The following is a 23,613-nucleotide window of genomic DNA, read 5'->3' as shown; positions in this document are numbered from 1 at the left end:
GGGCCGCTGCCCTGCTCCCCAGCCAGGGGCGGAAAGTGTGAGGCGCCCCTGAGGGCCCAGGCCAAACCAAACAGCCCCCCACCCCAGACATTATCTCACTGTAGATTTAGGGGGGCTCTAGGAAGGAGGGGGTAGCAGTAGCAGGCATGGGTCTCTCCCGTTCGGGGTAATCCGCTCCAGGTTTTCCTATCGTCCCTGTCCCTCTTGGGTCCCGAGGCTGGTCACTGCTCCGGGTTTTCTTCTCGGCCCCGCCGGACAGATTCTGGTTCGCGAGCGCCCGAAGCCGGCGGGGTCCAGGCCAGGGATTTTCCCTCCCTTCCCCAGCTCGGGGTCGCGCTAGCCTGGAGAAGGGCCGTGCCAGGGGCAAGACGGCAGTGCCAGAAGCACAAGTGAAATTGAGAGGGGGCTGCTTCGGGGTGGAGAGGGCATGGCCGAGGAAAAGGGGGGCGGGAAAGTGGCTCGGGGAGGGTAGAGCCAGGGCCTCTAGAGGCAATAGAAGGGAGGGCACCTTGGCATCAGCCCATAGGTATAGAGAAGCGAACAGCGGGCTCGCCATGTCCCCCATCCCTGGGGGTCGCCCCAGGCGTCTTGTTGGACCCAACCTGGATTTTTCAGTGGCTGGAATGCCATTCCTCACTTGAGTCTCGAGAGTCCGGGAACCTCCTGTTAGTTTCTCAGTGACGCCCCCTCCCACGTTCTCTTCTGGTCCACAAAGCTCCCTCGCTCAGAAGTCGGAGTGGGGAACCCCGACTTTGAAATTCCCGCCTAACCCCCAACTCCCGGGCCCTTACCTCGCCAAACCGCTGAGACCGCGTCGGCCAAGAAACGCTGACTGGGGGCCCCGCCCTCTCCCACGAAACCCCAGCCTGGCCCCTGGGGCCTGCCGCCACCCCTGCCCCGCCACTAGGCCTGGACTGGAACTGGGAACTGGAGGGCAGGTGTGGGCTCTCCAAGGGCCCTCCAGGGGATCGGGGAGCGTCCAAGATCCGCACGTTCAGTTGGTCTTCAGGCGACCAACTAGACCTTAATTTTGTGTGGCAGGAGGTGGGTAAATACCCGGAGAGTGAGGTGGTTGACCAAAGAGAAGGATGAACGCCCAGGCCGGGAGTTAACCCCTTTTAGGGAGAACTGCACACCTGGGGCTGGGACAGCGATTCGGGGTGAGGGCCAGGTGCCTAGGCCGGGCCACGTGCGCCAAGGTTGAGCTGCAGAGGAGCTGGATGTTTGCAGAGCCTGGAGGAGAGAGGGCTTCTGGCGGGAAGAAAGGCACGGCTGTGACTGGGCGGGGTCCTGAGTGAGTAGGTCTAGGGGCCTGCTTTGGAATGTGGGGGGCTGAGCTGGAAGCGGCGCATCAGCTTCGGCGCCCACCTCTTCCCCGCTCTCCACCTTCCCCCGGCTGCCTCCGCTTCCCTCGAAAAACCCGCCGCCCAGGAAACCGCTGGGGGCGCTCAGACCGCAGCCCTGCCGCCCCCCGGCGCCCCCACCGCGACCGCCCAACCCACCTGAAGGAGCCGTGGCTGCCAGGGTTGCCCCCCTCCCGCCGACTACCCCCACACCTGCGGGCTGCACTATTTATAACTCGGCGCCTATTCCGGGCCTCTGGGCGGGAGCCCGGTGTCGCGCAGCGCTAATCATCGCCGGGATCTCTGCGCCCCCCAGGGCCGGGGGAGATAAATTTAGCCTCAGGAAGCTCGGGGGAACATTTTCCAAAACTCCACGTCCCAGAGAAGGCGAAACTGAACCCCTCTGCCCTCAGCCTCCTCCGGACAGCCACCAGGCGGCGCAGGTCCCCCGGCTCGAGAAGCCGGGTCGCTGCTTTGAAGCTGGGGTAGGTAAAGGGTTGAGAAAGAACGACCTGAGGGTACTTAGGGGCGGAGGTCAGAGGGGTCAGAGAATGGCCAGAAGAATGGGTATGCCCCCAAGGCTGGCAAAGACTGGAGTAGACAGTCTCAGCTGGGCATAACTGAGAAAGGACTAATGCCTTTTGAAGGGGAAATAACTCATATGCAAACGAGATGCAAATAGGGACGCAAATAAGAGCGTATTCCCTTGGGGGTCTGCGCTCTGGCGCTAGGGAAACAACTGCCACACTCTCCTTTCTGCCCGTCTTTCAGTTTAGCTGGGAAAACGTGGGACCCGCCCAAGATTATTACTATAATATCCAGTTTATTGCGCACGGCTCCTCAGACCATTTCTCTTGACCCCTCTCCTCCAGCTTCTGCACACCACTGACGGTCTTATATTCGACGTAGTCAGCTGGGAATCCTGGATATCAGGCCGCTCCTCCGCATGCTGTCGTACTTGGGGGTCACTTCCAGTTCTGCCTGGTCTCCTTCCCTGTTTTACCCCGCCCAGTCCCCTACCCCTTGTGGCCACTAGAGGGCCCCGGGGCGCCGAAGGGTAGATGAGATCTTACCCATCCCTCCCTGTCTAGGTGCCTGCACATCTTCCTTTATTGCTCCCCTCATCCCCCTCCAGTGAGTTCTTGAGACAGTAGTTTGTACACTTAAAACCTGAACTTACTCTAGTTGGGAAGAGAACATTGCAGGGAAGCTGCCGCATCTCACTTTCCCTTCTAGACCAGTAGGGAGGTGTAGTCCAGGGAACCATCTCCTGGCTTTGTGGCTTACATGAAAAGGGCGTAGCTGGGCCTCCCAAATGAGCGCGGGGGAAATCAAGAACAAGGGGAGATTAGGGTTGAGGTGAAGTGGGAAAGCATGGAGTGGGTACAGAATAGGGGTGGATAGTCCCCTCCACATTTCTGCTAGCCTGGCCCTGCCTCCCAGGCCACTTAGGCTACCACCCCAAGCACCAGTTCAGAAGAGGAAGGCAGGAGAGAAGCCCTGAATTTGAGATGAGAGAATCTGGGTTCACTAAATGACTACCCTACTGCAGTGTGCTGTTCATATGACTTTGGAGGGGTCACCACACCTCTCTGGGCTTGTTCTTTCATGTTAAGATGGGACAATTGCCCTTGTCCTAACTACTTTTTTTTTTTTTTGCGATACGCGGGCCTCTCACTGTTGTGGCCTCTCCCGTTGCAGAGCACAGGCTCCGAACGCGCAGGCTCAGTGGCCATGGCTCACGGGCCCAGCCGCTCCGCGGCATGTGGGATCCTCCCGGACTGGGGCATGAACCCATGTCCCCTGCATTGGCAGGCGGACTCTCAACCACTGCGCCACCAGGGAAGCCCCGTCCTGCCTACTTTTGAAGTGGACTTGTGTAACGCTCGCACACTCTGTAGCTGAAACGGGCTCTGGAACGGTATATGAGGTTTTTGTTATCCTCCCTATCCCTCTCCTCAGTCTTTCCACTTTCCGGGCTCTGACACTCTCTTTCCAGCTCTGACACTCTCCTTGGGCTACTGGCAGTCACGACTTCTCTCCCCTCTTCAGCTCCCACCACCTGCCACAATCACAGGCCCTGCCTTCCACCCCTACTACTTCCCCAGTGGCACTTGCCAGACATCCCCTCCCCTGGCAAAGTCAGAACCCTCAGACTTCAGGATCCACCTCCAGGCACTGCCCCAGCTTGGTAGGAGTGAGGTCTAAGAAAGGAAAAGGAGGCAAAGGTCTAGAGCTTGAGTCAGGGAAGGGTTGGGGTTGGCCAAGCAGGGTGCAGGCTATGAGGGGGAGAGGGAACTCCAAATTCAGATGGGAAGTTGAATTCTGTGTCCATCTCTACAACTAACCTCTCTCTCCTTGGATTCAGGACCTTCTCACTGCTGTGCCCTGGGGCTCTGAAGGCACCAGGCAAGAACACTGACCTGCATTTTGTGGATGTCTAAAGAGGGGCTGCCAGGAATAAGAAATAACCTTGAGTTGGAGTACTATAGAGTACAATACTGCTGTACAAAAGAATGGTCAGGCTCTAAATATACTGATGTGGAATCCTGTACGAGGTATGTGAAGGGAATAGCAAGGTACAGAACAGGGTATAGAGTATGTTATTAACTAGAAGTATAAGTATATGTAAGTGCAGCCACTTCTCCCTACTGCTATTGCTGTAAGCCTGCTCTGAGCCACCAACATGTCTGGCCCCGATTGTGCCCATGACCTCCTAAAAGGTCTCTACTATCATACCCTTGGTCCCCTAAAGTCTATTCTCAACCCAGCAGCCAGTGTGAGCCTTTTAAATAAAAAATCAGTTTATGCTCAACTGCCTGCAACAGTTCCTCATTTTACTTAGCATAAAATCTCAAGTTCTTACCATGGCCTACTAGGCCTGCCTCCACTCCCATCCTTAGCTTGACTTTCTCTTTTTCCATAGAACCTATCACCTAGTAACATCAATGTACTCTTATTTTTTAATGTTTATATTTTATTTTCTGTCTCTACCCACCAGAATGTAAACTCCATGAATACAGGGATCTAGTTTGTTCACTGCTGTATTCAAATCAGCCAGATTGGCATATAGCAGATGCTCAATAATATTTGTTAAATGAAAGAATAAATGTTTTGCTATTTGCAAAAACATGGATGAACCTGGAAGGTATTATGCTTAATGAATAAGTCAGACAGAGAAATACAAATACTGTATGTTATCACTTACATGTGGAATCTAAAAAATAAAACAAATGAATGAATATAACAAAACAGAATGGACTCACAGATGTAGAGAACAAACTAGTGGTTACTAGTGGAGAATGAAGGGGGAGGGGCAAGACAGAGGTAGGGGATTAAGAGGTAAAAACTACTGTGTATAAAATAAATAAGTTACAAGAATATATTGTATAGCACAGGGAATATAGCCAATATTTTATAATAACTTTAAATGGAGTATAATCTGTAAAAATTTTGAATCACTGTGTTGTACACCAGAAACTAATATAATACTGTAAATTAACTATACTTCAATTAAAATAAAAAACTAAAAAAAAAAAAGAATGAATGACGATGCAGTATATGCATAGACTATCTCTGGAATGCTGGCCAAGATACTGGTCACCATGGTTACCTCCAGGCAGGAGAGCTGGGGGATAGGTGTGGGAGGGAGATACTTTTTACTATCAGAGTTTATTAGGCATATATTACTTTGACAAAAAAAAAAAAAAAAAAAAAAGAAAGAGAGAGAGAGAAAGCAAGAAAAAGAAAATAAGCCCAGAGAAAAAGGAGTTAACTAAGAAGTCTGAGGAAGAGCTGGTCCCTGGCAGTGAGGGAGGGCCACATACACCATCTCCAGGCCAGTGTCCCAGGACAGAATGGAGGGGGGAGGGCATAATTGGGCCCCAGGGAATGCTGGGTAGAGACCCCAGGGACACTTTGGCTGGCTCTGAGGTCGTGGGGGGCTGTGAGTGGGCATGTCATTAGGCAGGAGCAAGACGATGTAAATGGCTGGTGTGTGCCTACCACTGGGAGTGATTCAGGGAGAGCGTGTGTTGGTGGCTGCCAAGGGGAAGTGAAGAGTCAATTCTGCTCATTCTGGCTGTTTGTGTCCTATGCACTGTCATAAACCTGAGGGACCTGTGTGGCCATACAGGTGGCTTTCTCTTGCAGCTTTGTGTGTAAGCTAGAGGAGCAGGGCCGGACTTCCTCCATAAGCTGGGAACTAGCACCAGCTCAGTGCTTTCCCCAAGATCTTCAGGGGCAGGGAGCTGGCCAGACCAGGTCTTCTATTTGGGTTCCCATCCTTACACACAGGGCCTCACAGAAGAAGACCCCACCCAAGCTGGACTCCTCCCTGTCTACAAGTTGGGAGGAACCTGGCCTTTCTACCCAACGCCCTCCCCACCCAGGCACCAGTGAGTCAGGAAACCTGGCTTTCATTCTGTTCTATCCAGGAAAACTTCCTTCCCTCCTTGGCTCCCAGACTCTTCCAGTGCTGACTTTTTCTGACTTCCCTGTAGACATTTAGAACGTTTGGTCTCAAGGCTTATTTATTATACATACAGTTCAGTGATTCTCATACAGAGATACTGGGGGCAGCCCATTCCTGGTACTAAGAGGGTATGGTAAGATCAGCCATCTGGGCCGGTGGGCTCACTGTACCAGGCTTGGAGGAGTGCCAGGTTCTGCTGCAGTCTGACTGGGGTCCTAGCCAGCAGGCCAAGCTCCTGTGCACTGGCGGTGGGGCCTGGGAATAGAGGCCCAGAGATGAGGCAGGTCTGACAGATGGCACAAACTCAAAGCAGGATCACACTTCACTCATTGTTTGTGGCCCATCCTTGGTCAAGCACAGCTGGCCCCAGGAGTCTTGATGGGGGTTGGGCTGGGTGCTAAAAAAGAGAATGGGAAGCTGAGAGGCAGGCTTTGCCACAGAAGCTGCAGCCATGCCTCCTGTCTGTTTGCCCTACCCTGCCCACCTGAGCGATGCTGGCCATGATGCCAGCGGGGAGGAGGCAGCTCCCTGCTGCCATTAATCCAGCAGCTCCTTGATACACCAGCAGCAGAGGAGGATGTAGGCGACTTCCTTCAGGGTCCGCTGCAGGCCCTCCCACCCTGTGCCCATCTTCATGACGGGCACCCGGAGTCCAGTGTCTCGCAGAACTCCTCCAAGGGAGAAGGGCAGGGCCTGGGCTAGGGGCTGTATCCGGGACTGCATGTGGGCAGCAGCTCTGAGGAAGGGTGTGGGAGCTGCCTCTAGTGCCTTTTATCAACATTGTCCCCACCCCCTTCAGACCTCATGACTGTGGGGACAAAGGCCCCAGGGTCTAGCACAGGGAAAGTTCTGGGCCTGAGAATGGGCTGAGTCAGCCCCTGTGCCCAGGGATGGTGGGGTGGGGTTAGTAGGAGGAGGGCCTGGCCACTCCATCTTTCATCCTCCACAGCCAGGCCAGCTCAGCTTCCCTTCCTCCAGCCTGGGCCTCAAAGCCCTGGCTGCCCTGCCCAGTTATCCCTTCCCCCAGGGGTTGGCACTGCTCCCTGCTCCTGCCCTCTGGTGGGCTCCAGCTGAGGCTGGCACTGAAAATCATCAGTGAGAGCTCCTTTCCAGCCTCCTCTCTCCCCCGCCGCCCCAGAGCGAGCACTGAGGGCTCCGAGCTGCCAGGGCCTGGCCCACTTCTGCTTCTTTCGTCCCCTGAAGCAGGAAGACACAGCCAGAGCAACAGGCACAGGAGAGGTGGTTTATTGACAGGTTAGACCCCAGGATGGCCCCCTCCCTTCCTCCTGGACAGGGCAGGAGTGGGAGGTCACGTGCGGGAGTTCCGCTCCTCGTCTTCGTTCTCAAGCAGGTAGGCTGGACGGTAGGTGGGCTGTCCTCCTGGGTTCGGGCACTTCAGGGCTGGGTTCCGCACCGTGTTCTCCCGGCTCCCCAGTGACGTATAGCTGGTGGGGCGGGGGAATGGGAATGGAGGGCATGGGTGAGTGTGGTGGGCTCGGCTCTCCCAGTCCCAGCATCCTCACATCTTCCACACACCCATCCTCTTCCTCCAAATCCCTTACCCTTGGTCATACAGGATACAGTATGGGACAAACAGTTGACGCAGAAAGTCCCAGATGTCTCTGTAGGTCCAGTCCTGGGAGGTCAGAGTCAGAGAAGAGTCACACATACTTTCTTTTCCCACACCTACCCACTGCCACCTGGGAAGGGGACTATCCAGGGCTCTTCGGCTCCCTTGGCCTCTGAGGGAGGGCCTGCTACCCAATTCTTTGGTACATCTTGCTCTGCGTAGGCCAACCAATAAGAAAGAGAAAGCTTTTATCCTGTCCCTCTCCATTTCTCAACCCACCCTCCCCTGGCATCTAAGTTCCAGGACAGGGAGAGGATATCTATGTCTGTGTAAGCCTGTGCTGTCCAGTAGAACTTTCTGCAATGATGGAAATGTTCTTTATCTGTGCTAACATGGTGGTCGCTTGACACGTTGTTAGTAGAACTAAAGAACTGAATTTTGAATTGTAATTTAATTTAAAAATTGAGACATTCACATGCCATGAAATTCACCCTTCTAAAGTATACAATTCAGTTTTGTTTTTTTTTAGCAATTTGTATTTCGTTTCAATTAATTACAATTTGAGTGTAAATAAATGGCTCATGGCTACCGTATCAGACAGCACAGGTCTAAGTCATTGTTCTGTCCACAGGAGAAAGCAGGATGCCTGCCGTTGAATTAGTGCTCGATAAAAATTGGTCAAAAGGCTGAACGAACAAATAGCACAGCCTCCCCCGGATGATGGGGCTGTTTCATCCAAGCCCCAGGGTCTAACCTCCCCCAACTCAGGTAGCCAGGGAGCAATGACTGATAGGGGGCATGAGACTGAAGGCGATAAATCCCCTTCCCTGATACCAGCAGCGGGTTGATGCGCATGAATGAAGGCCACCCTGGGTCAGTGGGACTGAAGGGGCCGAGGCTGCAGGAGTAGGGGTCGGTGCGGCGGGTGCCCATCAGCACGGCCTCCAGCTGGGGATGCTGTGCCCGCAGCTCGCTCAGGGCCTGCTTCATGTCACCCTCAGCCTCCAGCACCTGCAGACTGTACCTGAGGAAGAGCAGTGGGAGTCAAGAGTGGGCCCTGCCAAGCCCCTCTTGGAGCCCAAACCTTCAGGTCCCTAGTACCTCTTGATGGTGTCCTGTAGAAACTGCTCCAGCTCAGGGAAAGGGGAGATGCTGCGGATATACAGGATCTGGAGGGGCTCTTGAGCATCAGGGTATTTCCTGGGGAGGGGGCAGAATCCATTGGCTTGCCAGGATGGGCAGGGAAATGCTCTCCAAAGAGCTTGCCTTTTGGCCCCTGGGATGGACACCCTCCCCTTCTCTCCTTTCCTCTTCCTTCCCATCCATCAGAACCCACTTCGTCTGGGAAGCCCACTCTGACCTCTTACCTCTCAAATCTGGAGCATACACTCCTGTTTCCAGTATGTAAGCCTTACCTCCCCGACAGGACTGTGACCACCCTGTTGTCGGGGATGGTGGCTTGCACGCCCATACCCTGCGCCAGGCAGGTGTCAGACGCTCAATAAATATGGTGGGGGAATGGAACTGAGAGGTCACTATGGCTACCATCCTCCCAAACCCCACCCAGACACCCCCTTTCCTCCCTGCTTCTTAGGATGGGGAACTAGAGAATGGGGCCGATCTATCTCTGGGGTCTTGCCTCCAGGGGGTTGGCTCACTTCTGCACAGCGGCATGGAAGAGGTGCAGGAGGGCGGTGCAGTCCTTGCCCCCGTTGAATCCCACGCAGAGCTGGGTGAGGCTGTACTGAGCCAGGGCAGTCTCAATGGTCTGTAGGGCGCCTGCCACCTTTTCTCTCAGAGAAGACCCTGCCAGCCAGGCAGGGAAGAGGGCATCAGATAGAGACATATGACTGTCAAAGGGCAGTGGTCAAAGGGCAGTGGGGGCCAAGTTGCCCTTGCTTAAAACCCTTCCATATCTTCCCAGTGTTCCCCATGCCTTCATCTGCCCACTCGGCCCTGCAGTCTGCCCCCAGCCTGTCATTCAGCCACACCTCATGGCACTCTTCACCTCAGTGTCTTCCCTCTGGAGGTCCTGGTTTCTTTCCATTCTCCTAACCTCATGCTGCTTCCTTTCAGACCCTCTCTCACACCGTTTACTCTTGCCCACCTCCTGGTCTGACCAAATCCTCCTTAGCACTCAGCTTCTATGTCACTCGCCCAGAGAAGCCTTCTTGGACCCCACATCAAGGCTGATCTCCCTGCTATGGAGACCCCCCATCACTGACGCCTCATGCACGATTACCTGTTTAACGTCTCCCTCTCCTGTTAAACTCCTTGTCCAGAATAGGGCATACCTCTGTCTTGTTGAGTTATACACCCAACAGCCAGCACAGTGCTGCTGAAAGGAGGTACTCAATTGATATTTATTGGAAGAATGAATGAATCAGCTGTAGCTATCTTCTACCTTCTCCTGGATCTGGGGGAAGCCTCCAACAGCCCCTGCATTCCTGAGACTGAGGGTGGCACCAAAGGTCTGGTGTATGCTGCCCCTCCCCCAGGAGGCCCCTACCTGACTCAGTGAGTTTGTACACGGCCTCCCTGGCCTGCTCCACGGCGTTGGGTACGTAGGGGACCAGCGATCCCTGGGGCAGACGGGCAGTTAGGTAGGCCAGGCATTCCTCCAGGGGCCCTTCTTCCTCCGAGTCCAGTGTCAGCTTCACCTGATAGTAGTTGCTGCCCCAGTCAGGGTAGGAACCCAGGCCAAGCCTGCGCCCAAAGTGGGTCTGGGCCTCAGCCAGGATGGGGGCGATAGAGGCCTCATTAGCTGCCACATACAGCTCTCGCAAGTGGAACTGAACAGCTGTGTTTTGAAACAGTCCCTTTAGCCCCTCCAGCACCCGCCGCAGCAGCTCCGGAATTCCCGGGAAGAGGTAGACGTTTCGGACGGAGACTAGTGGGAATCTGAACGGACGGCCAGTGAGAGGATCTGTGCCATAATGTAGGCGGGCAGAGGAGGGCACCCGTGACAGCTTCTCCCAGCCCTCCCCCCCTAGGGCTTTGATGGCCCCTTCCAGCTCAGGGTGTGGCCTGAGTTCGTCCCCAAAGGCCTGTGCTACTGCCTCGAAGGTCACATCATCATGGGTGGGGCCAATGCCCCCTGCCGTAAGGACGTGGGTGAAGCGGCTGGAGAAAGACGTGACCTCAGCCGCGATGGTGGCTACCTCATCGGGTACGACAGAGACTCGGCACACCTGGACCCCCAGGGAGCGCAGTGTCCGGCACAGAAAGTAGGTATTGGTGTCCTGAGTGTGTCCCTGCGAGATTGGAGATGGGGAAGATGACAGTGTCAGTGCCGTAGGGATGAAGGGCAAAGGGGGAAGGATCAGGCTGCATCTGCCTGATGATGGGGCACTCTGCTCTTTGGGGGACACCACCTCGGGCTGCCCAGAAGCCCAGACTAGGCGCAAGAGTGGGAAAATCCATGTGAATGGAGTCAGGGGTAATGTGATCCCCCTTGGGCCTTCATCTCTGCTTATGGATTCAATCATCAATTGTATGGGGACAACTCATCTACTTCCTCACCAACCCTGACAGTTTTAGTCCTCTGGCTCCAGGTGCTTACTGGGCATCTTTACCCTATCCCTGGCTGTTGTCCCTTTGGTCAATGGCATCTCCAGACACTGTCCACAGCGTCAGGTTCTTCAAGCTGTCAATTCTACTTCTGAAATGTCTCTCCATTTGCTCTCTTCCCTCTGTTCCTACTGCCACCAAACGGGTCCTTGGCAACTTTCACCTGGACAGTGGCGGCAGACCCCTGGCCAGAACCCCAGCCTCCAGCCACAGCGCTCTGCCCTGTGCCTCCTGAACAACTTTCCTAGCGTGTCACTGTGATTGCATCACTCTTGGCTCAAAAGCCATTTGTTGTTTCCAACCATATACAGAATAAAGTTCAAATTCATTTGTAGAATATTTGAGGCTGTGAGTCTATGGTGTGTGTCCACTCTTCTTTTCCAGCCCCGTCTCCTTCTACTTCTCTACAGAGAGTTTAGTGGTTAAGGGGGGCTCTGGAGTGAGAATCAGGTTGGAACCCCACCTACCACTTACTAGCTGTTCAACTGTGGGCAAGTTTCTCAACCTCTCTGAGCCTCAGTCTCATAATCTATTCATTGAGATTTATAATAAAAGTACCCACATCGGACTTCCCTGGCGGTCCAGTGGTTAAGACTCCGCGCTTCCAATGCAGGGTGCGTGGGTTTGATCCCTGGTCAGGGAACTAAGATCCCACATGTCGGGCAGCTCAGCAGGGAAAAAAAAAAAAGTACTCACATCATGGAGTTGTTGTGAGGATTAGTAAAATCACATATGTGATGTAATAAGCACACTGCCAGGCGCTAGTAAGCACTCAGTATTACTATTACAAACCTGATGCCCACCATGACCTCTAGTGAGACTTCCCTGATTATTCAGAAGTAATTTCCCCCTTCTAGTACTTTCCTTCTATCTCACTTATCTACTCTGTGGAATGCCTTGGATCATTTTCCAAACAGGTTGGATATAACTCTGAAATAATACATGCATTGTCATTTCTGTAAAGCCACCCCTCCCCCTACCATAGTGCTTGGCAAATTGTAGGGACTTTGCTACAAGTTTTTCAACACAGTAATTGAAAGAATGAAGGTCACTTTTTCTCCAGTATATTGGACTCACTCCAGGACCCTACTGCAGCAAGGGGGCTCCCACCCTGGTTCACCCTCCCTCAACAGAACGTGGAGCAAGCTCCGGAGGACAGGAGAACGCTGCCCCTCCCCCCTCCTCTGTCCCAGACACACCTTGAGGATCTCATCTCCAACAATGATGATGCCCGCCGTCACGCTGCGCCCTGGGGGAGGTTCAGAGGCCCTAGATGCCATGGTCCTGCCTTCTCTGCCCCTCTGCAAGGCCCTCCAGTAGCCACCCAGACCCCCAAATAGGGGGCGCAAGCACGCGGAGCCCGCCAGGTCTACAGGGCACTGGGGGTCATAGCCTGGGAACTGGGGTTCCGGGGTCGAGGGAACCTGGAGGAGCCAGAAAGGACAATGGGGGAGAGCAGGAGTGCAATCTTCCTCATCACGCCCTTGACAATCGACTCCTTTATCCATGTCCCTTTAATAAACGTGTTCTCAAACCCTAGTCCATACCTCTTTTAATGTTTTCTATGCTCGGTCCTAGTCTTAAAATGTCCTTCTCTCCCGAACCTACCACTTTAAATGTCTTCTGTCCGTTGAGCTCGGTTCCTCTAGGGTCTGCTCTATCTTGGGCATCTGCACCTTTAAATGCCCCTTCTCTTTGGGGCATCTGTTCCTTTAAATGTCTACCTTATCCTGGGCCTTGGCCCCTTTAAGTGCGTTCCCTCCCTCCACCCACGACCAAAACTCAGCCGCCTTCTTCTGCTGGCTTCCGCACCCTTTCTAACCCGGAATCCTGTCTCTTCCCGCCACGCTTCAGACTGCTGAGCTCTTCCAGGTTCTCACCTGCCTCTTGCCCCTTCACCGGGTCTTTCCCTCTCTCCTTCCCTCCCGTGGTAGCTTCCGTACTCAGAGTCCCGCCTTAGACTCCTACCTACCTCGTATTAATTGGTCATTTTGGCCGTCGCTCACACAATCTTTAAGGGTCAATTGGTGTAGTTGACTATCGCTCTCGAGCTTTAGCTAGAGGGCGGGAGTAGTGCTGGGTTGTTATTGGCGACAACCACGTGGTCACCCCCTCGCCCGGAAACATGGGGGCCGGGCCTTAGTTGGGGGCGGGGCTTTTCGCTCAGTGCTGGGCTTGAGGAGTCGGGAGTGAAATGAGTGGTGGTGGTTGGAGGTGCTTTAAGGACTTTGGGGTGCTCCAGTCTCGTGCTGGAAGTAAAGAGAGGCTTGACTCTAACCTCTGTTCTGTGTTAAAATTCTTGTATGCATATGCTGTTATTCATTAACCATGACTTATTCTAAGGGGTTGGGGGCTGGCACTGGTGCAGAGGGGATTTTATATTGTGGCAAATGGACGTTGGAGGGACAGCCAAGAAAAATTGTCAGCATTGCCTGGGAGGTAGCAAGATCCTGGCGGTGACCTTTTAGTGTGTGGAACTTTCATTTGTCCTTGTTATAAACAGTAAAGCTAATTACCTGTACGCGGGCCTTTCACTGTCGTGGCCTCTCCTGTTGCGGAGCACAGGCTCTGGACGCGCAGGCTCAGCGGCTACGGCTCACGGGCCCAACCGCTCTGCAGCATGTGGGATCTACCCAGACCAGGCCACGAACCCTTGTCCCGTGCATTAAGCAGGCGGACTCTCAACCACTGCGCCACCAGGGAAGCCCTACTGAAACCTCTTTGACAACAATGTCTTGCCCCACCTTGTTCCAGATGGTGCTTTAAACAACCTCTCCCAGTTAATTGGTCTTGGAGGTACGAGTGAGGGCGGCGACTAGGGAGTGCCACGTGTCCACTTTGGATTCTCACATTATCCTAGCTTCCTCTTACTTCACTTGCTTCTGGTCTAAAAGTACTTCTTAAACTTTAACGCTCCTACGAATCATCTGGGGGCCTTTTCATTTTTAAATTATTTATTTATTTGGCTGCGTTGGGTCTTTGTTGGTGCGCGCAGGCTTTACTCTAGTTGCGCGGTGTGAGGGCTTATTGCAGCGGCTTCTCTTGTTGCGGAGCATGGGCTCTAGGCGCGGGCTCAGTAGTTGTGGCACAAGGGGTTAGTTGCCCCGCAGCGTGTGGGATCTTCCCAGACCAGGGCTCAAACCCAAGTCCCCGGCATTGGCAGGCAGATTCTTAACCAGGAAAGTCCCCATGGGGGCCTTCTTAATATGCTGTTTAAATCTACAGGATTCATGCGGTTTGGGTGGGGCCTGAGATCTGCATTTAACAAGCTCTCATTGTTGTGGTCCTAACGCGGGTTGAAAAAGAATTTCCAGACACGAGGCAGGATGAAATAAGATAGAATTTATTAGAGGGAAGGGTTGCTGCCAGAACAGCAGGCCGACTTCCTAGCAGTCTGGGAGAGTCAGCCCGAACATGTGCTATTGATCAGTTTTTATAGCCAGAAAACAAAAGAATGGTCCAGGGTGAAAATTTCGTTTACTGATTGGCTGAGGCACATACACCTTCCTTCTATCTGGTGAGAGTGGGACAGCCCAGATGCCTTTCCTTATTTGGGACAGGTCCCGTTGCCCAGGTGGGTGTTGGCCAGGTGGGCTCAGGAATTTCATAACCATCTCAACATAGTGGGGAGGGCGATTTAAGAGTCTGGTAGGGGGTGTAACGCTGCAACTTTTTCATGCAGGGTCAGTCTTTGTCCTTGAAGCATCATTGTCCTTGGAGCACCACATTCCCCCTTCTATTTATAGGGCCAATTCTTTGGCCCTATTGGGTACCCTGCTCATATCTACCTAACTGCCTAATTCCCTCTCAGGCATTCTGGAACCCCTTTGTGAGAAGGGGTGACAAACTCTCTGGCTGCTTCCTGCTGAGCAGGGGCATCATGGGGCCCTGGGTTCCCGTTGCCTGCTCTCTGTCAGGGTGTATCTAGGGAGGAGTGTGGGCCCCATGTAAAGTGATGGCGGCTTGTTCAAGGGGTTGTATGAGTGTTGTCTGGCTGGTGTTTTTGTTGCATCACCATTTGTATTCTGGAAGAGACAAACTTAACAAGGAGGTTAAAAATACATGGCCCGAAAATTGGTCTGGACCTTGCCTGATTGATTAACCAAAAGACAGCAATCCTCCTTTAACACTGCACAAGTCCCTCCCTGATAAGCCGTTAGGAGGTCCTGAGCTCTTCTACTTTGTAAAACCACTCCTGTTAGAGAATTTATTTGTTCTTGTAGCATGTTAATTTGAGCTGCTAGGTTGGCAATCTGTTGTGTGAGTTCAAGAGAGAGCTGTTGGGCAGTGAAAATAGAGTTTAAGAGTCCTGCTGAGCCTGTTCCCATCCCCGTTAGGAGGATCGAGGAACGACGAGTGGGACAATGGCGAGTGGGACCAGAGAAGGAAGTCAGGGCTGAATAAGAAGCCCCTGTGTCAATTAGAAAGGTTATATTAGCCCCTGCCACATCCAGGGTTACCCGGGGCTCCTCCAGTCTTATGGGGAACATAGGGTCCTGTAGGTTGAGCCTCGGGCACCTTCAGTCATCCACATCCAGGAGCCCCAGATCTACAGTGCAATCCGGTTCTTGCTCCTGGTAGTCAATTACCCCTCACAGGGGTAATTGGTTTTGACCTCGGCCCACGGGGGCTGGGACCGAAAAACCCCGAGTGTTGGGTGGTTGTGGAATTGGCCTACCCGCTTGAGGGCGGCAGGGACAACTCCTCTTCCAGTTGGCCCTTTTGATGATAAGGGCATGGGATATCGGGTGGTGGGGTGTGGCAGTTCCTGACAGTGTGCCCCTGCTGACTGCATTGGTAGCAGGTCCGTGGTGGTTTCTGAGATGGGAGAGGGGCTCCCGTGGGTCCCTGTTGTGGGAGGGACTGAGTAATGGCAAGAGCCATATAGTGAGCATGTCGTTTTAATTTTTCCTCCTCTCTTAGTTCTCGTCTGTTCCTAGAAGCCTCCTCCCTATTGTTAAAAACCTTCAAGGCCGTGTCAAGTAGGACAGAAAATGGGGTTTGTGGCCCTTGCTCTAGTTTCTGTAATTTCTGTCTTATGCTTGGGGATGCCTGGCTTACAAAGTGAACTGCAAGTACAGCCTGACCTTCAGGGATCTCAGGGTCTAGGCTGGTGTATTTCCTCATAGCCTCTACTAATTGGGCCTGAAAAAGGGCCAGATTCTCAGAGCATTCCTGTGTGACTTCTCTGAGTTTATTATAATTGACAGGTTTGATGATTGCCTTTTTCATACCTTCTAGTAGACAGGTAATCATGTAATGTCTCCTAGTGAGCCCTCCTGCTGGCCCATTTTTATTTTCCTGGTATCTCCATCTTGCATCTGCCCGTGGGACTGCCTCTGCCCCTGCTCGGTTCTCATTAGGATTTCGGGCGTGTGCCTCATCTGCCCAGGCCTGAGCCACAGCCCAGATCCTGGCATTTTCCTCGTGATGCAGCAGGTAGTTAGGACCACGTGGATATCTGGCCAAGTTAAGTCAAAGGCTATAGTTAGGGCCTGGAATTCCCTTATGAACATGGAGGGGTCCTGGCTAAAGGAGCCCAGTTTCCCTTGAATATGAGAGAGATCAGACATGGGGAAGGGGACATGAACTCTGATAGTATCTAGGTCTCCGTTAGCGACCTCTCGTAGGGGAAGCATATCGGGACTCGATTCAGAGCATTGGGCTACTGGTGACCAAGTGTGGGGCGGGGGTGGAAGGTCTGCTTCTGGGTACAGGGGTGGGGGTTGGGGAGCAGAAGGTTGAGGAGGAGGCTGGGGAGATCGGGGACAAGAAGGGTCATCCAAGATATCTGGTGGAGGGGGAGGTGGGGAGGGACGAGGTAGTGAAGCTGAAGGAGGAGGGTGGGGAGGACGAGGCATTAAAGCGGCAATGGAGAGACACATGTGACAGGAGTCCCTCAGGCTCAGATTCTGACTGAGGGCCATGAAGGCCTGGACATATGGAACCTCAGAATCCTTTGCTAGTTTCCAACAATAGAGATCAAGTTGGAGGATCATGTTGTAATTTAGCGTCCCATTAAGAGGCCATTGTTCTTGGTCCCTCAGTTTGTATCGGGGCCAAGCCGTGTTACAAAAGAAAATGAGCCTCTTCTTTTTGAGACTGTCTGGGTCAAATTCCTTACAATTCCTGAGAATATAAACAAGAGGTGAGTCTAAGGGGACAGATGTACCTGAACCCATTCTTAGCCCCAATGCCATAGAATGGGGGTACTGAGAATCACTGACAGGCAAAAAAAAAAAAAAAATCACTGACAGGCATATGTGCCCTCTTTGTCTCAGTGACGTCTCCGTGCGACTTAGGCACAAAAATGCTGACTGTCTCAGCTGTCACGTCTGACTGAGGTGGCCAGAGCAGTGAGAAACCGTGCGGCCAGGGCATCAGTGACCAGAGAGGGGAATCCCCGGAAGCCAGCCGGGAATTGACTCACCGTTATTAGACTCTCAGGGATGGGAAGGAGCTCCCGGGACGACCTAGAGGCGGTGAGGTCCTTTGGAGTCAGTCCGAGCTGAGGAGAAAGAAGCAGAAGCGACAGAAAAGAGGACTGAGGATTCCACCTTCTATCCCTACTGAGGAGGCGGTGGCCAAGGGACTGGGGGCTGTGTTTTGCTTTGTCCACAATGTGCCTCGCGTTGCACGGAAGTTGTCTTGCTGGGGGCAGACGCTCTAATAGCCTGGTCCGTTCCGTGACCCCCTTATCCTTTCACGGGAGTCTTCAAGCAGCAGGCACCCTAATGGCTTTTAAATGCCTTACCCATGCCCGCACGATACCCTTTGGCCTAGTCCTCAGTCGGAAGGAAGACAGAGGGATCCTCACCTGCTCTGGGAGGCAGTTACAGGGGCAAAGTGAACCGTGGAGCCTTCGGAACACACAGGCTGTGGCCCTGGCCAGAGTTCCTCTGTTGCTTCCACAGCAACTTGCCTGTTCACAGAGGGTCCCAAGGAATGAGGAGAGGAGGTGGGGAAAGAGATGCCCCTGGAGATCCCCGTACAGGCCACCAAATGTTGTGGTCTGAACGCGGGTTGGAAAAGAATTTCCAGACACAGGCAGAATGTAAAGAAGATAGAATTTATTAGAGGGAAGGGTCGCTGCCAGAACAGTGGGCCAACTTCCTAGCAGTCTGGCAGAGTCAAGCCCGAACATGTGCTATTGATCAGTTTTTATAGCCAGAAAATAAAAGAATGGTCGGGGTGAAAATTTCGTTTACTGATTGGCTGAGGCACATACACCTTCCTTCTATCTGGTGAGAGTGGGACAGCCCAGATGCCTTTCCTTATTTGGGACAGGTCCCATTGACCAGGTGGGTGTTGTCCAGGTGGGCTCAGGAATTTCGTAACCATCTCAACGTGGTGGGGAGGGCGATTAAGAGTCCGGTAGGGGGTGTAATGCTGCAACTTTTTCAGGCAGGGTCGTTCTTTGTCCTTTAAGCATAATTGTCCTTGGAGCACCACACTCCTGTCATGCTGATGCCACTGTTTTCTGTAGTAAAGCTCTAAAATTCATTCATTTAGAGGACTGCTGAACCACACCTGGCCTCATTCTACTCTCCTAAAACCCCTCTAAGATAGATATGATGCCCCTTTTACAGATGGGCAACAGGCTCAAAAAGGTGAAGGGATGCCATACAACAACCACAAAACACTACAGTGAATGGTAGAGCCAGGCTTCTAGACCCTTCTTTCTCAAATAATAAGCCCCGTGTTTTTTCCAATTAAGAGAGTCTCAGCTCTAAAAAAACAAAGTCAGGCCTTCCTAATGACATAAGCCATATATGCTACATCATCTTTCTTAGTAATGGTGATATTTGACAAGCCCCGCCGCCCTCCCCAAAACATCAGCTCTGGTCTGATCCTTTACAGTGGGTTCTCAAGCTTAAGTATGCACCAGAATCACCTAGAGAGCTTGTTAAAATGTCACTAGGTTCTACCCTCAGAGTTTGATTCAGTAGGTCTAGGGTGGAGCCCAAGAATGGACACTTCTAAGGAGTTTCCAGGTGATGTTGATGCTTCTGGTCCAGGGACCACACTTGAACTACTACAGCTCTAAGGAAAAAATGAATGGAAGACAGAGAGAAGTGGGAAGATTAATCTCCCTTACTTAGCACTTCTGTTCAAAGTAGAGGGTAAGCTATTATTTGGCGAAATGTTTTCTCAAATAGCCACAGTTTACAACTGTTTTCTCAAAGGTTAGTGCTGTAACTACCTGTGTAAGAATGCTTGATATTCCCTCATCCAGGCCACACCCCAGACCAATTAAGTCAATTTCCCTGCGAATGACTTAGTCATCAGCACTTTTAAAGCTACCCAGGTGATTCCAATGTTCAGCCAAAGTGAGAACCACTGAAAACACCCCCAAACCATTGTGCAGAGTGAACAGGCCAGAGGTGTGCCTGAGCCTTAGGCTGGTCAGGAAGTGGAGTGCACTAGCAGCCTCTGGCTGACAGCCTCCTCCCTTTACCCTTGTGTACCCTTCAAAAATCAGGACTACGTTAATGGCAGCATCCCTGACTGTAGAAAAGAATTCATTTGTTTTGATGAGATGAAGTTGTCCCCATATAACCTCTTTCTTAGGCCTGTAGTTAGAGTGAAATATATTTCAGTAGATGTTTGACAGCAGAGTCTGCTTAAAGTAGATTAAAAACCAGTTACCTGAATGTTGAAATAAACCTCATTATTAACAAAGAGCTGAACTTCATTATCTCACTGAAGGGCATATAATTAGAACCATGATAGCGAATGTGATGCTTGCCCTGAGAGGGGGAAAAACCTTTACAATGAGAGAATTAGATTATAAAAACTTCCTCTTTAATCAAGGCTTTTTAACATGGAACAGATTTCTTGAATAAAATGGAAAGTTTCCAACACATTGAAACATAAATCACCATACATACAACACCTGGCAGAAAAAAAAAACAGGAAGTTTACACAATCCCTGTAACAGCCACGGTCTTATTCTTAGATGCTTCCTCCATCTGCCAAGTGTGTTCTGCGGGATACAGAGCTCACACTGGTTTTGGGGGTCACACTTAGCTGAGGCTGCAACCCAAAGAGCAGTTGTCTGGCTGGGCCATGGTCCTGTTGGTTCTGCTCAAGAAGCAAAGCAGTCTCCAACACGTTCAAACAGTGTACTGAACATCCTTTAAATATCAAAGTGAGAAACAGGAAGGCAACATAATAATGTCATCAGAAAGATGTTAGCAAATGAAGACAGCTGTATAAAGCATGAGGCTGAAAAGTGGCTCCCCAGCTTCATTTCTTTGGCTTCTTGGGCAGTGGCCGCCGGAACAGCAAGATGTGAGGTTCTGAAAGAGTGAGTGAAATCTAAGAGACAAGCTCACATCATCCTATGCACAACCTATAGTATCTCCCACTCCCACTTCCCAGGTATCACCCACTCAGATCTTTACAACTAAATTAAGATTTAAGCATATGGCCTTAGAAGCAGACCCCGAAGCCTGGCCTGTGTGCCAAGTACAGAATTGTCAGTATCAGTTCTCTTGCTATGTTTGTGCAGCCCTGGGGCGTCCTTTATTAGTTTTGTCTGGCAGTTTGGTGTCTGGTGTCTTATCAAGAAATATACTTTCCTTGGTTTATTTGGAACACATCCCAAAATTCACTTTCTGATGGAGAATGAAGCAGGGGCCAATAACCTCTACCAGTGTATATGTAGCCTTAAAAAAAAAAAAAAAAAAAAAATCCTCTGACCAAATTAGAGATTAAAGGAGGTTTTTTCAGTGACAGGTTGTTTCTGAACTTCCCAGATACTTTCTTATTTTTGGTCACTCCTGTTTTTCTAGATGTCTGGTGAGTTAAGAAACTAGTAAATCATCCCCACTTTCCCCCTATTTCTTTGGGTTATGCAACCTTATCATTCCTTCATTTCCTCAGTCCTACATGGTTGCTTTCTGCCATTGCACTGACCTGGTTCATGGATCATATAATGGACCCATCCCTGACTCTGCTGAACACCAAGATTCCTCCATTCAGATTCAGACATCAAATGGGTTTTAGGGACCAGCTTGGCTATGTCCTTGGGCAACATCACATGCCTGTAACAGAAACATGGGAAGGTGGGGAATCTGTATCAATAATGGGTACAGTCTGTCAGACGAGTGCCTGCATATAAAGCCAAGAGAGGGGCTTCCCTGGTGGCGCAGTGGTTGAGAGTCTGCCTGCCAATGCAGGGGACACGGGTTCGAGCCCTGGTCTGGGAGGATCCCACATGCCGCGGAGCGGCTGGGCCCATGAGCCACAATTACTGAGCCTGCGCGTCTGGAGCCTGTGCTCCGCAACAAGAGGCCGCGATAGTGAGAGGCCCACGCACCGCGATGAAGAGTGGCCTCCACTTGCCGCAACTAGAGGAAGCCCTCGCACGGAAACAAAGACCCAACACAGCCATAAGTAAATAAATAAAGCAAACTGTCAACAAGTAAAAATAAATAAACACTATTAAAAAAAAAAAAAAAAAAAAGCCAAGAGAGGCAAGAAAAGACAAACTAGTTCCTAATGGCAGGGAGTTTATATAATCTTATTGTGGGGCAGAGGCAGCTAGAAATAAAGGCCAAGATACGTACATTCTCACAAAAGTATATTAAAAAGTACACATCAATGAATAACACCAGTGAATGGGCACCTAAATTCCAGGCACTGTTGATATATTGACTCTGCCTTCTCGGAGCTTATAGTCTTCTAGTTGATGACCCTAAAATAATATAATGGGAACCCCACAACACACACACACACACACACACACACACACACAGTTAATAAGTAAAGGCAATTTTGAACAGAATTGTAAGGAGGAAGGGAGAGAAGTAATTTCATGGAGACGAAAGCCCTATCAGGGAAGAGTCAGAACAAAGGGTGAAATATATCTTATCCTTTAAGATCTATCCTAACTTCATTTTCCTAACTCTGAAGGGATGTGCCATGAGACTTCTTTGGGGGGAACTCCATGCTTTTCTAACCAAGGGTAAGTCTCCTTTCATGGCAAAGAAATTACTACTCTGACATGAATTGGGGTGATTCAGACTTCATCATTTTCAATGAAAATGTACTGAATGCTCTCTCTGTGCTAAGTAAAAGGGATTTTTTTCCACCAAAGAGTCAATTCTAGTCTAAATGTCTGAAAATAGCTTACATCTTAACAAGTCCCTGGCATAAAGATTGGCTTCCATACCTATTTAGACCAAAAAAACAAACAAACCCTTTTCTTAAACCAAATATCACTGCCAAGACTTACATCTTCCAGGGGATGAAATTAGTGATGTTTCTAGCCCTGCAAAGACATTATAAGCTCTTAATTTTAGTTAGCCTAGTTCAGATGTAGAGGAAAACAGCTGAGGAAAAGAAAGTTAATTGGGTCCAAACAGGGCCGGGGGGCCTTTCCCAAGGATTTGGCATAAAAATAATACAAATAGTGTGTTTGTCAGCAGATACTGAGTTCTCCAGCAGGCCCAGAGCCCTGCAATAGGCTGAAGAAACACAAGGAAAGCAAGCTTCCAGTTGTTTTAAGTATTACGCTTCATATAGATTGGTCGAATGCCAATATTTGTAGAATTCTTTGTCTTCCCTAATTTTCTAATCTAGAATTATGGATTTAGGGTTTATCAAATGCAAACTATAGGGAGTCCTTTCTTCACCATACTTGGCAAGTCGTATGTGCTCCCACCACAATCTGTACATAGTTCTATCATACCAATTATCACCTTCTTTCTGCTATCTGTCATTACTTCCACAGATTTTTAGGTTTGTTGAAAGCAGAGACTATGGCTTATCCTTGCACTTTAGTAGAACACCTGAAACCTATAAGCACTCCATAACTGTTTCCTAAGTAGATGCCCTTCAAATATTTGACGGGAATCTATTAGGTCTATATTAAGTCTTTTCTCAATGCTCCTGGCCAGTTTTATTCCACTCCAATTCTTCGAAGCCCACTTCCTAAAACAAGCCAGGCAACCACGCCCCCTTTCCATGAATTAATAAGCAACACTCAGGCTCTCCCCTCACTTTGAAGCCTCGAGGAAAATTCGGGATCCGCCTTTGCCACCTTCTCCCAGGAGGCTCTACGGTGTTGCCATGATACAAGTAGTCTCAAGAAGGCAAATTCAATTTGCTCAGTGAAGGTGAGAGAATGATCCAGAAACCCGCAAAGCTGAGGGTGGTCGGCACTCTAATACTCTAACCACGTCCACCCACGCCTCCTCCCAACAGGAGAGCTTACTCCAAATTCTCTACCTCTTGAGGATTTCTTTTACGATCGCCCCCTACCCTTCGCGCATGCGCCTTACGCTCTCATGGCTCGCACCCAGTCCCTTCATCTCCCGCGCATGCGCCATTCTGTAGCTTCAGTCCGCGTTACTAACTCCTCGTGCCCTCACTTTTCAAAGCTCACGACCTTGTTATTGCCCCCGCGCCGGCACTAACCGGTACTCGAACTCCTCGTCGTCGTATTTGTCCGAATAGTAAATCTGCTTGTGCGACATAATCACCCTGCCTGACGACCGTCAGCCCCGCACCGCCAACCTCCAAAGAACTCCCAGCAGCACGCGCTCCCACCCTCTTTGGCCTCGCTTTCAAACACACCGCCCGCGCTTTCTATTGGTCATTCTGGCAGAAGGCGGGACAACCCCACCTTCAAGCCTCCGATTGGCTTA

General features: G+C 51.1%; 3 protein-coding genes across 7 annotated transcripts; all 3 read right to left on the bottom strand.

The window, feature by feature from the left end:
- Positions 1 to 5,924: 5,924 nt before the first annotated feature.
- LENEP (lens epithelial protein) lies at positions 5,925 to 6,925 on the bottom strand. Of its 2 annotated transcripts, XR_004349372.1 has the most exons (2): positions 6,302 to 6,925; positions 5,925 to 6,214 (listed from the first exon to the last, which is right to left on the bottom strand). XR_004349372.1 is itself a non-coding variant. In XM_032628460.1 (1 exon), exon 1 carries the CDS (start codon positions 6,538 to 6,540, stop codon positions 6,355 to 6,357), a length of 186 nt encoding a protein of 61 aa, XP_032484351.1. In that variant the 5' UTR covers positions 6,541 to 6,925; the 3' UTR covers positions 5,925 to 6,354. The 2 variants fall into 2 exon arrangements, 1 of the variants encoding a protein (XP_032484351.1); XM_032628460.1 differs by having other exon boundaries at positions 5,925 to 6,925.
- A 115-nt stretch (positions 6,926 to 7,040) lies between these two features.
- FLAD1 (flavin adenine dinucleotide synthetase 1) lies at positions 7,041 to 12,902 on the bottom strand. Of its 4 annotated transcripts, XM_032628427.1 has the most exons (8): positions 12,838 to 12,902; positions 12,157 to 12,381; positions 9,897 to 10,641; positions 9,046 to 9,193; positions 8,489 to 8,587; positions 8,222 to 8,411; positions 7,380 to 7,453; positions 7,047 to 7,262 (listed from the first exon to the last, which is right to left on the bottom strand). In XM_032628427.1, exons 2-8 carry the CDS (start codon positions 12,235 to 12,237, stop codon positions 7,127 to 7,129), a joined length of 1,473 nt encoding a protein of 490 aa, XP_032484318.1. In that variant the 5' UTR covers positions 12,238 to 12,381; positions 12,838 to 12,902; the 3' UTR covers positions 7,047 to 7,126. The 4 variants fall into 4 exon arrangements, with proteins under 4 accessions (XP_032484324.1, XP_032484318.1, XP_032484312.1 ...); XM_032628421.1 differs by lacking the exon at positions 12,838 to 12,902 and having other exon boundaries at positions 12,157 to 12,814; XM_032628433.1 differs by lacking the exons at positions 8,222 to 8,411; positions 12,838 to 12,902 and having other exon boundaries at positions 7,041 to 7,262; positions 12,157 to 12,289.
- Positions 12,903 to 19,740: 6,838 nt separating this feature from the next.
- CKS1B (CDC28 protein kinase regulatory subunit 1B) lies at positions 19,741 to 23,510 on the bottom strand. Its single transcript, XM_032606312.1, has 3 exons — positions 23,384 to 23,510; positions 20,879 to 21,006; positions 19,741 to 20,259 (listed from the first exon to the last, which is right to left on the bottom strand). The coding sequence occupies exons 1-3, from the start codon at positions 23,440 to 23,442 to the stop codon at positions 20,207 to 20,209; spliced, it is 240 nt and encodes a 79-aa protein (XP_032462203.1). The 5' UTR covers positions 23,443 to 23,510; the 3' UTR covers positions 19,741 to 20,206.
- Between the last annotated feature and the right edge of the window lie 103 nt (positions 23,511 to 23,613).

Source organism: Phocoena sinus, chromosome 1 (assembly GCF_008692025.1).
Source record: "Phocoena sinus isolate mPhoSin1 chromosome 1, mPhoSin1.pri, whole genome shotgun sequence".
NCBI classification, from domain to species: domain Eukaryota; kingdom Metazoa; phylum Chordata; class Mammalia; order Artiodactyla; family Phocoenidae; genus Phocoena; species Phocoena sinus.
Note: the sequence above shows the minus strand (reverse complement) of the source record. Positions and strands in the feature narration are given on the sequence as shown.

What these genes read in the sequence shown, in the direction of transcription:
- LENEP (XM_032628460.1), bottom strand. Translation starts at nt 6,540, where the DNA reads ATGCAGTCCCGGATACAGCCCCTAGCCCAGGCCCTGCCCTTCTCCCTT.
- FLAD1 (XM_032628421.1), bottom strand. Translation starts at nt 12,465, where the DNA reads ATGGATAAAGGAGTCGATTGTCAAGGGCGTGATGAGGAAGATTGCACT. An exon ending in TTGGAGATGAGATCCTCAAG is followed by an intron (nt 10,642 to 12,156) that starts GTGTGTCTGGGA and finishes CCAATCTCGCAG; the next exon opens with GGACACACTCAGGACACCAA. An exon ending in GTACAAACTCACTGAGTCAG is followed by an intron (nt 9,194 to 9,896) that starts GTAGGGGCCTCC and finishes CCTGGCTGGCAG; the next exon opens with GGTCTTCTCTGAGAGAAAAG.
- CKS1B (XM_032606312.1), bottom strand. Translation starts at nt 23,442, where the DNA reads ATGTCGCACAAGCAGATTTACTATTCGGACAAATACGACGACGAGGAG. An exon ending in GACGAGGAGTTCGAGTACCG is followed by an intron (nt 21,007 to 23,383) that starts GTTAGTGCCGGC and finishes TTTCTGTTACAG; the next exon opens with GCATGTGATGTTGCCCAAGG. An exon ending in TTATATGATCCATGAACCAG is followed by an intron (nt 20,260 to 20,878) that starts GTCAGTGCAATG and finishes TCACTCTTTCAG; the next exon opens with AACCTCACATCTTGCTGTTC.